This window comes from Salvelinus namaycush, chromosome 8, assembly GCF_016432855.1.
Source record: "Salvelinus namaycush isolate Seneca chromosome 8, SaNama_1.0, whole genome shotgun sequence".
Classification (NCBI taxonomy): domain Eukaryota; kingdom Metazoa; phylum Chordata; class Actinopteri; order Salmoniformes; family Salmonidae; genus Salvelinus; species Salvelinus namaycush.
In genome coordinates this window covers 1,694,955-1,712,405 of record NC_052314.1, presented here as the reverse complement: position 1 = coordinate 1,712,405, position 17,451 = coordinate 1,694,955, and the positions used below count along the sequence as shown (strand labels likewise).

General features: G+C 45.5%; 1 protein-coding gene across 1 annotated transcript in view; it reads left to right on the top strand.

The window, feature by feature from the left end:
* cntln (centlein, centrosomal protein) overlaps positions 1–17,451 on the top strand; it is a 143,468-nt gene that overhangs the window by 4,602 nt on the left and 121,415 nt on the right. Inside the window, exons 4-8 of the mRNA XM_038999095.1 lie at positions 1,726–1,810; positions 5,353–5,487; positions 6,882–7,040; positions 9,423–9,556; positions 10,419–10,581. Of these exons, the coding sequence (XP_038855023.1) occupies positions 1,726–1,810; positions 5,353–5,487; positions 6,882–7,040; positions 9,423–9,556; positions 10,419–10,581 (676 nt within the window). The remainder of the gene's footprint in view (positions 1–1,725; positions 1,811–5,352; positions 5,488–6,881; positions 7,041–9,422; positions 9,557–10,418; positions 10,582–17,451) is intronic.

Below are 17,451 nucleotides of genomic sequence, written 5' to 3'. Positions count from 1 at the left end.
TAACAAGCATTTCAATGTACTGTAGTAGACCTAGGCCTTGATATGGAGTCCTTTTCATGCTAAATGTAGTAAAAAAGACAATTATACCAAGATTTTGGCTCCTTTTCATGTAACAGGTCTAGTAGGCCTGTATTCTACATTCCCCTGCCTTTTGGAGCATCAGACACAAAATAAAGCGTGTCAGTTGGCAGGAGCCTCAGACGGTTGGTTTCAGGGGGAAAACATGTGTGCCAGGTTCAGGATCTTCTCTGTCTGTGTCTCAGGCAGTTTCCCCATCCCCCACAGCTCCGGCTAGGGAAACCCAACAAAGCATGTTGGTCCACAGGGGCCTAGGTAACATGCACCCAGAGAGTGTGTGTGTGTAGTCTATCAGCACACTGGCACCGCGCTGCACACGGCGGGTATATTGACATGATAATTGCGCCGTCTCCAGTCAAGCGCCGGGCCTGTGGGGGATTCCAGCTGGTCTTGTAGCGATTGGATGGCTGCTCAGGACACGGTTAACACGGCAAAGGATACAAGGTAGCGCTTGACTCCGAGGAGACCAGGCATTCATTTCAATGTCCCTCTGGGGGGGGGAGAGCCAGCCAAGGCAAAGGGAGGAGAGGGGCCTGGATTGGGGTGGAGGAATGGGGAGAGGTGGGGGGTTGGTTGGAGGGGGGGGGGGGGGGGGTCCCTGATGATCTCAAGAAGCTGTTGAAACAAACTGGCCCCAATTGTTATTCTTTTGTCTCCGCTCCCCAAACAGTGAACAGGAGAAAAGAGGCCTGAGCGAGCCAGAATGAAAGATATGCTGCTGGAAGAGGCTGCTGCTGCATGGCCCAATGGGGCGGAGAGAGAGCGAGGGAAAAAGTTTGCTGTGTGTGTGTGTGTGTGTGTGTGTGTGTGTGTGTGTGTGTGTGTGTGTGTGTGTGTGTGTGTGTGTGTGTGTGTGTGTGTGTGTGTGTGTGTGTGTGTGTGTGTGTGTGTGTGTGTGTGTGTGTGTGCGCTGAATAGGATTCCAGGTTTGATGTCGTCCTGGTAATTACCTTATCTGGAGAACAGTGAAATGACACTGGGGTGCTGATTGACATACTTCTGGTGCCTGCCTGCCTGCGCCCAGGGAGCCCGCTGAGTGTTTGAACACACAACTTTGGGTTTATCTTCTTTTCCTGTGACCTCCTTTTCTTTAAGGCCCTCTTTGTTTTCATTTGGTTGCCTGAGTTAAACAACATCAGTTATATGTCTATTGCACAGATATTTGCTTGATATTGAGTGGTTCTGTGTTTTGTTTTCAAACTGTCATTTAATGTACTAGACATTAAAATAATATGCTATCATAGGGGTGACAGACTGCATGCACTTGGCATATTCACTTCTCTGATAACATTCAATACTCTGTAAACCTGTGCACTGAATGGGTTTTCCCGTTTATTATACGAATGAAGTTATCATTTCCCCTCAGATGAGCTTGTTTGCTGTCGTTTGCCATATGCTAAATCCTGTCAGTGGGTCTGTCACCACCACATCACCCTAATGCCTCCAAATGAAACCCATCATCATTAGCAGAACCAGAGAGTCGTTGGAGACGAACTGCTAACGATGCTTCAGCTCTGGGCCTCGCAGTCACTTCGCCGCTTTCTCTCCGTTGAAGTAGAATGACAGATTCTATTTCTATGACTCTGCATAGAACTAGAATGACATAGATTAACATTATATTTCTATGTTTCTCTGCGTCCCCAACAGAGAGAAATGGAAAGCTGAAGCCAAGGACCGCAAGGTGCTGGAGATCCTGCAGGCCAAAGACTACAAGATCCAGGAGCTGGACCAGGTATTGTTGTTATGATATGTGGAATGCATAGTTAGTGAACCATGTCTGTGTCGTATCCTGGTGTCTGTACAGAGAAATCTCCCATAGGAATTTCTCTTCCATTTGATATGAAGGGATGCATTGAAATAGAAGTCTGTGAGAGTGCAAGTCCAGTCTAACCTACAGTCAATCAGTCCTGTTGTATAAAAGACCCATAAGCCTCAGGTTTGTCTGAGGCAAGCCCTATCACTAACGCAAGTGCTAACTCTATACCCACCTATAACAGTGGCTCAGTAAGTGTGTTCTATGGGCTGCTAGGACAGATAATGATTACGGCGACGCACTTTAATTTACCCTTAATCATCGTCCCTTAACAGCAGCATCTGTCAGTTTCTGTCATTACATTAGCAACCTTCTCTGTCAGCTGGCTAATGCTACGCTAACATCATCCCATCCGCTCCCAGAGAGACGGGCGCTAATGCTATCATCAGCAGCTCTTTAACAGTGTGTTTATCCCGCCCTCCTCACTCATCTTAACACTGATTTAGCTATGTACAATTAGCCAGAGCTGTGGAGCACAATAGAGGTTACACATTATTTTCTTACCACTGCTCTGTTTGTTCTGAGAAAAAGAGTGCTGGCACAGATTCCAAACATGTTATCGGTCAAACACTGTCACTGCGAGGGTGAATGAAGGAAAGGACGCAGGCAGGTTCATTCATCTGCCGCGCCATCTACATTTTTACATCATTTTGTTGTTGTCATATAGCAGATCTCATCCAAAGGGACTTACAGGAGTATTTTGGGTTAAATGCCTTGCTCAAGGTTACATCTGCAGATTTTTCACCTAGTTGGCTCGGGGATTTGAGCCAGCGACCTTTCGGTTACCGGCCCAAATCTTAACCACTAGGCTACCTTTGATGACCACTGGACACCGCTCAAGTCTTAATAGACCTGACAGTATGTTCGTAGTCACTGCATAATATTCGTCAACATCATCTTGTGTGCCTGCAGAAACAATAAACTGTTTAGAATATTACAAATACATTGCATTATTAAGAAAGTAACCATGGAGATAAGTGTAATATTTAACTGGATAATTTCTATGCCCCTTCGCTTCTAAACTATACCTTGAAAGTAGCAGCACTCCACCCCCACCCCAAAGTTCTTTATAAGAGCAGTAGAAGTTCTGGTTGGTAAAGTTCTGGCCTATTTGCGAAGCTCATTAATAGTCAGGATTGTGTGCAGTGTCACACAGACCACTGACATTCATCATCTCGTCTAGATTTGGGCCAAAGGAACCCAAATGGGGATTCATTGGTTTTTCCCCCTTTACTCTTCTGGAGATGTGATGGTCTGCTGAGTCCACACAGGACCTCACGCTAGCCCTCTTAATGTCTCCACTCCAACTTTCACTATCGTCTTTCCTTTTCTTATTTTTTCTCTCTCTCTTTCCTCTCTCTCTCTCTCCCCCTCTCTCTCTCCTCTCTCTCTCTCCTCTTTCCTCTCTCTCCTCTTTCCTCTCTCTCCTCTTTCCTCTCTCTCTCTCTCTCTCTCTCTCTCTTTTCCTCTCCCGTTACCTCTCTTGACCTCTCTCCTCTCTCTCCTCTTTCCTCTCTCTCTCTCTCTCTCTCTCTCTCTCTCTCTCTCTCTCTCTCTCTCTCTCTCTCTCTCTCTCTCTCTCTCTCTCTCTCTCTCTCTCTCTTTCCTCTCTCTCTCTCTCTCTCTCTCTCTCTCTCTCTCTCTCTCTCTCTCTCTCTCTCTCTCTCTCTCTATCTCTCTCTCTCTCTCTCTCTCTATCTCTCTCTCTTTTTTCCTCTCCCCTTACCTCTCTCTTTACCTCTCTTTCTCTCTCTCTCTCTCTCTCTCTCTCTCTCTCTCTCTCTCTCTCTCTCTCTCTCTCTCTCTCTCTTTTTTCCTCTCCCCTTACCTCTCTCTTTACCTCTCTCTCTCTCTCTCTCTCTTTTTTCCTCTCCCCTTACCTCTCTCTTTACCTCTCTCTTTACCTCTCTCTCTCTCTTCTCTCCTCTCTCTTTACCTCTTTCCTCTTTCTCTCTTCTCTCCTCTCTCTTTACCTCTTTCCCCTCTCTCTCTCTTTCCCTCTCTCTCTCCTCTCCTCTCTACCTCTCTCCTCTCTTTCTACTTATTTTTTCTCTCTCTCACTACCTCTCTCTCTCTCCCTCTGTCTTTCTCCGCTCTCTTTCGTCTCCACTCCCTTCCATTTTTGTAACATAATTAGCTTTCATTTTTAACTGCACTGGGAATTTTTAATGCTAATCTCTCTATCCTCGACCTCTTAACTTCCCCTAAACCTTTTCTTACCAATCGAACACTACTGGAGTTGAAATTGTTCTCGCCCACCTCATTATCAACGCTTGAATTTATTTCTACTTCGCCCGTATAAATCTCTATTAAAGCCCGTTTTTGCATGGCGAACGAGGAGAGGAAGGCGTCTAGTAAATCCACCATCTTGGAAAAGATTTGAGCGATTCCCCCAACATGGCAATTAATTGCATCCCAGAGCATGGTGTTATTTTAGAGCTACCCGCAGCCTGCAGTGGATTACTGCCATGCCAGAGCCCAGCTGATGCAGTGTTAAAAGGGCAGCCTCCTCTTTCTCCTCCTACAATCGCCCAGCTATAGGCCTGCCAGAAGACTCGGCGGCAGGAACAGAAAAAAAGATGGATCATTAAAATTATGGAACCATTTTTCATCGTTTTGATTCCTTTGTTCTAGTTTGTTAGTAAAGATGAGAAGCATCGTTTTGATTAGGCTATCATGGTAACTGTATTGTAAATGTACAGAGCAGTAGTTCATTATTCTATACAGGCCTACACCTATTAGACAGTATTAGAGTGCTCTTATTCTATATAATTGGCTCATTGTGTAACATTGTAAGTGGTGAGGTTAGCACATACAGTAGTAGTGTGTGGCCTACAGTACATGAGTTGGCTCATGTGTACGGAGGTGTACTGAGGCCAGTATTATGAAAGCGAGGGCTGTTCTGAGATCAGGGGCTAGAAGGAAGGTGCTGGCCCGGTCACAGGCCTTGTCAGTATCTGCCAGATCTGAACCGAACTGACACAGAAGATGAGTTGGATAGAGTGGTTAGATGTGGAGTAGATTAGACCTCACATGAGATCCAACTGTGTCTTCCTCACTAGTGGCCATTTGATTACAGGGGCTCATACTAAATGTCACCCTCTCTGTCAATTGGAGCCTCTGATTGATCCAAAATGGGACCCCTGTAGTTACTGTAATGCCTACTTCCTTCCAAAATCCATAAATAGTTTATTCCCTCCCGTTGCCCAAGATTGCTGTTGATGACTAACGTCGTGTCTCTCTCTCTTTATCTTTCCATCTATCTTTCTTTCTCTCTCCCTTTCCACCTCTCTCCATCTCTCTCTTTGTCTTTCTCTCTCTCTCTTTCCACATCTCTCTCTCTTCATCTATCTCTTTTTCTCTATCTATTTTTTTCTCTCTTTCCATCTATAATCCTCTCTCTCTCTCGCTCTCTCTCTCTCTCAATCTCTCTCCCCCACTCCCTCCATTGGCTGAAACAGAGAGTGACAGGGCAACAGCAGGAGATCACCAACCTGGTCCAGAGGAAGATGGCTGTGGACGAGGACAGAGGCCTAGTGAAGAAGGAGCTGGCAGCTCTGCGCCGCAAGCTGGGGAATAAGAGTCAAGAACTTAAGGTTTGGAACAAATTTCCAGTGGCACCCGCCTGCCTGCCTGCCTGCCTGCCTGCCTGCCTGCCTGCCTGCCTGCCTGCCTGCCTGCCTGCCTGCCTGCCTGCCTGCCTGCCTCCGCTTTGAGCTTTGAAGCCTCTGCACTCTGGCTCCTTGTAGGCAACTACTAGTCTTTTCACTGTGACACCAAACAGGACGTTTCCCCCAGGGCTATACTGTAGCCTGAGGCCTCAAAATCACTTAGAGACGCAGAGGGAGGAAAAGAAACACGGACTATGTGTTTTTCCTCGCTCTGGAGCGGGCCAGATCTCTCTCTCTCTCTCTCTCTCATTGGGTCATCTCTCTCTTTATTTCTCTCTCTCTCTCTCTCTCTCTCTCTCTCTCTCTCTCTCTCTCTCTCTCTCTCTCATCGGTTCATCTCTCTCTTTCTCTCTCTCTCATCGGTTAATCTCTCTCTCGCTCTCTCTCTCTCTCTCTCTCGCTCTCTCTCTCTCTCATCGGTTCATCTCTCTCTTTCTCTCTCTCTCTCTCTCTCTCCCTCTCTCATCGGTTAATCTCTCACTCTCTCTCTCTCATCGGTTAATCTCTCTCTCTCTCTCTCTCTCTCTCTCTCTCTCTCTCTCTCTCTCTCTCTCTCTCTCTCTCTCTCTCTCTCTCTCTCTCTCTCTCTCTCTCTCTCTCTCTCTCTCATCGGTTCATCTCTCTCTCTGACATGTATCCAAACTGAGGGGTTTGAGCAGACTGAGACTGCTGAAAAGCCAGAGATAGCGAGGGAGAGAGAAGTCGATAACTTGCCTATAGATAAATACTTAATGATCGACCATGGAGGGAGTGAAAGTAAGGCGTGTGATGATGTGGCTTATCCCTAATTACGGCCCTGATGGGACCCAGGCTATGATTCATTAATAAAGGAGTGATCTCGAGGTCCGCGGATACGTCTTTGCATTGCGGGGTCTCGCTGATAAAATAAAACATAAAATCCAACTCCTAGAGCGGGGGAAGCATCAAAGGAGGCTGGGATCAGATGTAATGGATGTTGTAGTGAAGTGTGTTCTCATTAGGAGGCCTGTCATTAAAGGGAGAAGCTGCGTGGCCCCTGTTACCTGCCTCAGAGTGAGCCCCGGCCCTCACAGCCTCACAGCACAGGTGACCTTGTCAATCAGACATGCGTGAGAGCCACATGGGGGGGCCACAGTGGAGCTGAGCAGCGGAGGCCCAAACCAAGCACAGAATAGCACTGACTTTACATTCTACATATTCATCCCATCTCATCCTCCTCAAAACACCATGCTACTTTTTTTCTCCTCTCTCTTTCCCTCTCTCTCCTTCTCTCCCTCTCTTCATCCGTCGGTGTTGTTTATCTGGCCCTGTGACTTCTGCCCCCCCTCTTCTTCGTTCAGGATGTGAAGGAGGAGAGGAGGAGGAGAGAAGAGGCCCTGGAGGAGGAGAAGGAGGAATTAGAGTCCTGCTGCTCTGCCCTGCGATGTGACCTGGAGCAGGCACAGAGGCAGGAGAGGAGGCACGGAGAGGAGAGAGACGCCACGGACGCCAAAGTCAAGGTAACACACAGAGAGATGCCATGTGGAGGGGGGAACCGGGGACCAACCCATGTGCGCGCACACACACACACACACACACACACACACACACACACACACACACACACACACACACACACACACACACACACACACACACACACACACACACACACACACACACACACGAAGGGTTCCGTTTCTTCTACACACCTTGAACCTCCTTCTTTCTCCCTCCTCAATATATGAATGTCAAATAATTCCTCTCTCAAAGCACACATTTTAAATATTGATGGCCCTGTTCCGAGGGTGGGAGAAATAATTACTTTTAACATTTTTGGACCCAAGTCTCGTCTGGTGAGGAAAAGAAAAAGCCGAGCCCCGACCAAGTCCCCCGATGTGATCACTGGACGACTGTAGTGTTTCAGTGGTCTCCTTATTCGTGTAGCTTATTAGCAGAATCAGGGATATGCATCTCTCCCCCTCCTCATTATTATGTATCAACTTTACTCTCTCACTCTAATCAGCCTCGCAACAAAAGAATCACCACAGCAGCACGCTGGACACATGTTGTTCAAACAGTCAGACAACCAATCAGTGTCAACCCACAGGAGCCACTACCACCACTACCCTTCCCACTCCCCTCTTGGAACAGAACACAACTGCCCATCAATAGTAGGGGGGGGGGCTCCGTGGACGCACACAGCACAGAGGCTCGAACACGCACGCACGCAGGCACAGACAGACACACTCCGCTGACGCACACAGCACAACTCTTCTCAGTACGAGCCAACAGTCATTTCTCATCAGCGCTCATCCAGTCAAGTGCCTGAGCTACAGAGAGACAGAAAGAGAGACAGGCAGATAGAGAGAGAGACAGGTAGACAGACAGAGAGAGAGACAGGTTGGCAGACAGAGAGAGACAGGCAGACAGAGAGAGACAGGCAGACAGACAGAGAGAGACAGGCAGACAGAGAGAGAGAGAGAGAGAGACAGGCAGACAGACAGAGAGACAGGCAGACAGAGAGAGAGAGATAGGCAGACAGAGAGGATAGAGAGCGAGACAGGCAGACAGAGAGACAGGCAAACAGACAGACCGAAAGACAGACAATCAGACAAAGAGTCAGGCAAACAGACAGGCATACAGAGACAGAGACACAGACAGAGAGAGAGACACAGACAGAAAAAGAGAGAGAGACACAGACAGAGAGAGAGAGACAGGCAGAGAGGGAGGGAAGGAGGAGAGAAATAGATGGCTTTGAATAAGTCAGGGCCAGGGTGTAATTATGACAGGGCCCTAGTAACAACTCCACTATGCACATCAATCACATCAGCAGACACAGACAGACAGACACTCACCTGGCTCTGCTCCTGATCAGGCTTTAATACCATGCAACTCTGAGAGATGGATGGAACACATGGAATGCACAAGGATTCCACACCAATTTACAACCATAAGTCTGTTCAAGATTGGAACATTAAAAAGTTACAAGAAGTCACAACTATGCACTGATTTTGTTTATGTACTAGTAGTGTTATCTCTCCATCCTTAGCGCCATCTTTCACGGTGGCTAATTTGCTGCCATTCAATTGCGGCCATTAATTTCACAGTTAATTTCACCGGCGTCGTTGATTGAAGCAGTTTTTAATTACAGTCAAACTTGTCCCGATGCCCCCTGTGTGTTTGATGCCAGGCGGCCGGGTCTGCCCCGCTGTAATTGTAGCCTCTCGTTAAAAGGAGAGAGTCTCTTGTGAAGTTTTAAGATGACCCTCAGTGTTCAGACACTCTCAGACCTCTTATCTCTCTGCCTCTTAATGGTAAGAGTTGCTTGGCCATTAGTGGAGTCCAGCAACACAACATCAACAGGTAACGTCGTAGAGGACTCCGTCAGGGCAGAGACGGGTCATACACTGTGTCCTGGCCTCTGGCCGCTGTTTTCACGTGGACTTTTGTATTAGCACATCTGCGCCGTTCTGAAACTCATTTGGAAACAGGAACACCAAGCCTTTACCAAATCCACTGAGGAATACAGTCATAGTCATCTGTTGAACAAACACAAAACAGAGTCGTGCAGCTTCCTCTAGACCAGGGGTGTAAAACTCATTCCCCGGAGGGCCTAGTTTCTGCTGGTTTTTGGTTTTTCCTTTCAGTGAAGACCTAGACAACCAGGTGAGGGGAGTTCCTTACTAATCAGTGACCTTCATTCCTCAATCAAGTACAATGGAGGAGCGAAAACCCGCAGACACTCGGCCGTCCGTGGAATGAGTTTGACACCTGTGGTCTGTGGACTTTACAGCATGTTTTTGTGACGACTGTTGCTGTAAACAGACATAAGTAAATTTGATTGATTAGTTGATTGATTGACTGACTGATAGTCCTCTTCTTGTCCTCCACCATGGCAGGAGATGGAGGGTGATCTGAGCGATGCCCAGCGGCAGGTGGCAGACCTTCAGGCCCAGTGCAGCAGCCTGGCAGACCTCCTCTCCTCCAGGCAGAAGGAGGTGGCACAGAGGGACCAACACGTCACCCAACTCGGGTCAGATAATAAAACATTATAAAAATACATTGTATGGTGACAGACGCCTTTCAGGTCACTCTTGGACACCTTGCATTCAAAATAAATGTAAACTGCTGTGCGATGTGCCATGACATCTGTGATTTGGCATCGTCATGGATACAATGCACAATGAAGTAAATGTCACGGGCAATATTTCTCATGCATTCAAATTGGTCTGTCATGTTGTTTTTGTATACCTTTTAAGTATAAATTGTACAGTGAAATGACCCTCAATTAAAATATGTGCCATATCAATTTATAATCTTGCTAAATTAGATTTACTTTTATGTGGTTTTCATTATCCACTACAGTCTCAGTTAAACCCGTTTAGAGTAGTGTGTGTGTGTCTGTGTGTGTGTGTATGCGCCCAACTGCTCAATGTGTGCGAGAGGCTCTAGCCGTCTCTCCACCCCGAGGCTCCGAGGCGACACACACATCCTCGTCTAGAACCAGTTGATAAGCCCTGCATACCAGATGTGCTTTGGAGAGCTTTGGAGAGGCAGAGTCAGGGAGAGAGGAGGGGAAATGGTGCAGGCTTTGGCTAAGCTTTAGTCAATATGATAAAACGGTGAAAACCCAGGAGCCTTTGTGGGTAATCTCACCTTTTTTAACTACTCTGTATCTTAGCGTGGTGTCACTGAGAGATGTCAGCCAGTCACATCTGGCTCAGGGAAACGCTCTGTGTGTTATAAGTGATTGAAGATGCCATTGTACTTTAGTAAGATTGTCTTGTAACGTCTTGTATCATTATGCCACAGATAGGTCAAGAATTATTAATATTTTGAATACGTTTGTATAGTAGGTATTTGATGTTGCTTTGTGTGTGTGTGTTTCTACGCAGGCGTGAGCTGCAGGAGGTGCAGGCCCTGTACAGACAGAGTAGTGAACATGCAGCAGAGCAGGCCCAGCTCATCCAGCAGCTAGAGGGACTCAACCTGGACACACAGAGCGTCTTACGCAACCAGGAAGAGGCTCACACTGCAGACACCACCTCTTATCAGAAGGTGACTAACTATACTATATATTACCACTCTATTCATTTACACTACAATACCCAGATTCCTCTGTAACCAGGAAGAGGCTCACACAGCAGACACCACCTGCTATTAGAAGGTAACAACTACCCATAGCACACAGTACTAATACACTCTACCCATAGCACACAGTACTAACACACAGTACTAACACACACTACCCAGTACTAACACACAGTACTAACACACACTACCCAGTACTAACACACAGTACTAACACACAGTACTAACACACACTACCCAGTACTAACACACAGTACTAACACACACTACCCAGTACTAACACACAGTACTAACACACAGTACTAACACACACTACCCAGTACTAACACACAGTACTAACACACACTACCCAGTACTAACACACAGTACTAACACACACTACCCAGTACTAACACACAGTACTAACACACACTACCCAGTACTAACACACAGTACTAATACACTCTACCCATAGCACACAGTACTAACACACACTACACAGTACTAACACACAGTACTAACACACAGTACTAACACACACTACCCAGTACTAACACACAGTACTAACACACAGTACTAACACACAGTACTAACACACACTACCCAGTACTAACACACAGTACTAACACACAGTACTAACACACAGTACTAACACACACTACCCAGTACTAACACCCAGTACTAACACACACTACCCAGTACTAACACACAGTACTAACACACACTACACAGTACTAACACACAGTACTAACACACACTACACACTACTAACACACACTACTAACACACACTACTAACACACACTACACACTACTAACACACACTACACACTACTAACACACACTACTAACACACACTACACACTACTAACACATACTACTAACACACACTACACACACTACTAACACACACTACACAGTACTAACACACAGTACTAACACACAGTACTAACACACAGTACTAACACACAGTACTAACACACAGTACTAACACACAGTACTAACACACAGTACTAACACACAGTACTAACACACAGTACTAACACACAGTACTAACACACAGTACTAACACACAGTACTAACACACAGTACTAACACACAGTACTAACACACACTACCCAGTACTAACACACAGTACTAACACACACTACACAGTACTAACACACAGTACTAACACACACTACCCAGTACTAACACACAGTACTAACACACAGTACTAACACACAGTACTAACACACAGTACTAACACACACTACCCAGTACTAACACACACTACCCAGTACTAACACACAGTACTAACACACACTACCCAGTACTAACACACAGTACTAACACACACTACCCAGTACTAACACACAGTACTAAAACACACTACCCAGTACTAACACACAGTACTAACACACACTACCCAGTACTAACACACAGTACTAACACACACTACCCAGTACTAACACACAGTACTAACACACACTACCCAGTACTAACACACAGTACTAACACACACTACACAGTACTAACACCCAGTACTAACACACACTACCCAGTACTAACACACAGTACTAACACACACTACACAGTACTAACACACAGTACTAACACACAGTACTAACACACAGTACTAACACACAGTACTAACACACACTACCCAGTACTAACACACAGTACTAACACACACTACCCAGTACTAACACACAGTACTAACACACACTACCCAGTACTAACACACAGTACTAACACACACTACACAGTACTAACACCCAGTACTAACACACACTACCCAGTACTAACACACAGTACTAACACACACTACACAGTACTAACACCCAGTACTAACACACACTACCCAGTACTAACACACAGTACTAACACACACTACACAGTACTAACACACAGTACTAACACACAGTACTAACACACAGTACTAACACACAGTACTAACACACACTACCCAGTACTAACACACAGTACTAACACACAGTACTAACACACAGTACTAACACACACTACACAGTACTAACACACAGTACTAACACACAGTACTAACACACAGTACTAACACACACTACCCAGTACTAACACACAGTACTAACACACAGTACTAACACACAGTACTAACACACACTACCCAGTACTAACACACAGTACTAACACACACTACACAGTACTAACACACAGTACTAACACACAGTATCCAGACTAACACACAGTATCCAGACTAACACACAGTATCCAGACTAACACACAGTATCCAGACTAACACACAGTATCCAGACTAACACACAGTATCCAGACTAACACACAGTATCCAGACTAACACACAGTATCCAGACTAACACACAGTATCCAGACTAACACACAGTATTAACACACACTACCCAGACTAACACACAGTACTAAAACACACTACCCAGTACTAACACACAGTACTAACACACACTACCCAGTACTAACACACAGTACTAACACACACTACCCAGTACTAACACACAGTACTAACACACACTACCCAGTACTAACACACAGTACTAACACACACTACACAGTACTAACACACAGTACTAACACACACTACCCAGTACTAACACACAGTACTAACACACACTACACAGTACTAACACACAGTACTAACACACACTACTAACACACACTACCCAGTACTAACACACAGTACACACAGTACTAACACACAGTACTAACACACACTACACACTACTAACACACAGTACTAACACACAGTACTAACACACACTACCCAGTACTAACACACAGTACTAACACACAGTACTAACACACAGTACTAACACACACTACCCAGTACTAACACACAGTACTAACACACACTACACAGTACTAACACACAGTACTAACACACACTACCCAGTACTAACACACAGTACTAACACACAGTACTAACACACAGTACTAACACACAGTACTAACACACAGTACTAACACACAGTACTAACACACAGTACTAACACACACTACCCAGTACTAACACACACTACCCAGTACTAACACACAGTACTAACACACACTACCCAGTACTAACACACAGTACTAACACACACTACCCAGTACTAACACACAGTACTAAAACACACTACCCAGTACTAACACACAGTACTAACACACACTACCCAGTACTAACACACAGTACTAACACACACTACCCAGTACTAACACACAGTACTAACACACACTACCCAGTACTAACACACAGTACTAACACACACTACCCAGTACTAACACACAGTACTAACACACACTACACAGTACTAACACACAGTACTAACACACACTACCCAGTACTAACACACAGTACTAACACACACTACCCAGTACTAACACACAGTACTAACACACAGTACTAATACACTCTACCCATATCACACAGTACTAACACACAGTACTAATACACTCTACCCATATCACACAGTACTAACACACAGTACTAATACACTCTACCCATATCACACAGTACTAACACACAGTACTAATACACTCTACCCATATCACACAGTACTAACACACAGTACTAATACACTCTACCCATATCACACAGTACTAACACACAGTACTAACACACAGTACTAACACACAGTACTAACACACAGTACTAATACACTCTACCCATATCACACAGTACTAACACACAGTACTAATACACACTACCCATATCACACAGTACTAACACACACTACCCAGTACTAACACACAGTACTAACACACAGTACTAATACACTCTACCCATATCACACAGTACTAACACACAGTACTAACACACAGTACTAATACACTCTACCCATATCACACAGTACTAACACACAGTACTAATACACTCTACCCATATCACACAGTACTAACACACAGTACTAACACACTCTACCCATATCACACAGTACTAACACACAGTACTAATACACTCTACCCATATCACACAGTACTAACACACAGTACTAACACACAGTACTAACACACAGTACTAATACACTCTACCCATATCACACAGTACTAACACACAGTACTAATACACACTACCCATATCACACAGTACTAACACACACTACCCAGTACTAACACACAGTACTAACACACAGTACTAATACACTCTACCCATATCACACAGTACTAACACACAGTACTAACACACAGTACTAACACACAGTACTAACACACAGTACTAATACACTCTACCCATATCACACAGTACTAACACACAGTACTAACACACAGTACTAACACACAGTACTAATACACTCTACCCATATCACACAGTACTAACACACAGTACTAACACACAGTACTAACACACAGTACTAACACACAGTACTAATACACTCTACCCATATCACACAGTACTAACACACAGTACTAACACACAGTACTAATACACTCTACCCATATCACACAGTACTAACACACAGTACTAACACACAGTACTAACACACACTACCCATAGCACACAGTACTAACACACAGTACTAACACACAGTACTAACACACAGTACTAACACACAGTACTAACACACACTACCCATAGCACACATTACTAACACACAGTACTAACACACCATACTAACACACACTACCCATAGCACACAGTACTAACACACCATACTAACACACCATACTAACACACAGTACTAACACACAGTACTAACACACAGTACTAACACACAGTACTAACACACAGTACTAACACACTCTACCCACAGCACACAGTACTAACACACCGTACTAACACACCGTACTAACACACCGTACTAACACACCGTACTAACACACCGTACTAACACACAGTACTAACACACACTACCCATAGCACACAGTACTAACACACAGTACTAACACACAGTACTAACACACAGTACTAACACACAGTACTAACACACAGTACTAACACACTCTACCCATAGCGCACAGTACTAACACACAGAGTACTAACACACAGAGTACTAACACACAGAGTACTAACACACAGAGTACTAACACACCGTACTAACACACCGTACTAACACACCGTACTAACATACCGTACTAACACACAGTACTAACACACACTACCCATAGCACACAGTACTAACACACAGTACTAACACACAGTACTAACACACAGTACTAACACACAGTACTAACACACAGTACTAACACACAGTACTAACACACAGTACTAACACACAGTACTAACACACAGTACTAACACATCTTACTTACACACACTACCCATAGCACACAGTACTAACACATCGTACTAACACACTATACCCATAGCACACAGTACTAACACACTCTACCCATAGCACACAGTACTAACACACAGTACTAACGACATCACACTCAACCATACACCACCACACGACATCACACTCAACCATACACCACCACACGACATCACACTCAACCATACACCACCACACGACATCACACTCAACCATACACCACCACACGACATCACACTCAACCATACACCACCACACGACATCACACTCAACCATACACCACCACACGACATCACACTCAACCATACACCACCACACGACATCACACTCAACCATACACCACCACACGACATCACGCTCAACCATACACCACCACACGACATCACGCTCAACCATACACCACCACACGACATCACGCTCAACCATACACCACCACACGACATCACGCTCAACCATACACCACCACACGACATCACACGACATCACGCTCAACCATACACCACCACACGACATCACACGACATCACGCTCAACCATACACCACCACACGACATCACACGACATCACGCTCAACCATACACCACCACACGACATCACGCTCAACCATACACCACCACACGACATCACACTCAACGATACACCACCACACGACATCACACTCAACCATACACCACCACACGACATCACACTCAACCATACACCACCACACGACATCACACTCAACCATACACTACCACACGACATCACACTCAACCATACACCACCACACGACATCACACTCAACCATACACCACCACACGACATCACACTCAACCATACACCACCACACGACATCACACTCAACCATACACCACCACACGACATCACACTCAACCATACACCACCACACGACATCACACTCAACCATACACCACCACACGACATCACACTCAACCATACACCACCACACGACATCACACTCAACCATACACCACCACACGACATCACACTCAACCATACACCACCACACGACATCACACTCAACCATACACCACCACACGACATCACACTCAACCATACACCACCACACGACATCACACTCAACCAGTCTCCCTAACACTCTAACAAACATGACCACAGCCGAGACACCAGCTCCTATCAGTAAAATCACCATGAAATCACCACCCGCCAATACCACATCACCAACCCCCCAAAACCACATCACCACCCCCCCAAAACCACATCACCACCCCCCAAAACCACATCACCACCCCCCCAAAACCACATCACCACATCACTAACCCCCCAAAACCACATCACCACCCCCCCCCCCCAAAACCACATCACCCCCCCCCCCCCCAAAACCACATCACCACCCCCCCAAAACCACATCACCACCCCCCCCAAAACCACATCACCATAAGGCAAGCTGACAATGTGTTGTCTTTACAGTGGCATTACAGTGAGGCAGTAAACGTGTTCTCTCTTCAGATGTTCAACGTTGTGCTGATCTCATGGTTGCCAAGCCACTCACTGTAAGCCCTGTCTGTAACAGGAGTTTCTGTGTGGAGAGGTGGTGGGACAAACATGACTCAAAAATCTGTCCAGTCAGGGGGTTGCTTTTACACTTTCCACTACTCTCCCACTTTCTCCTCCACC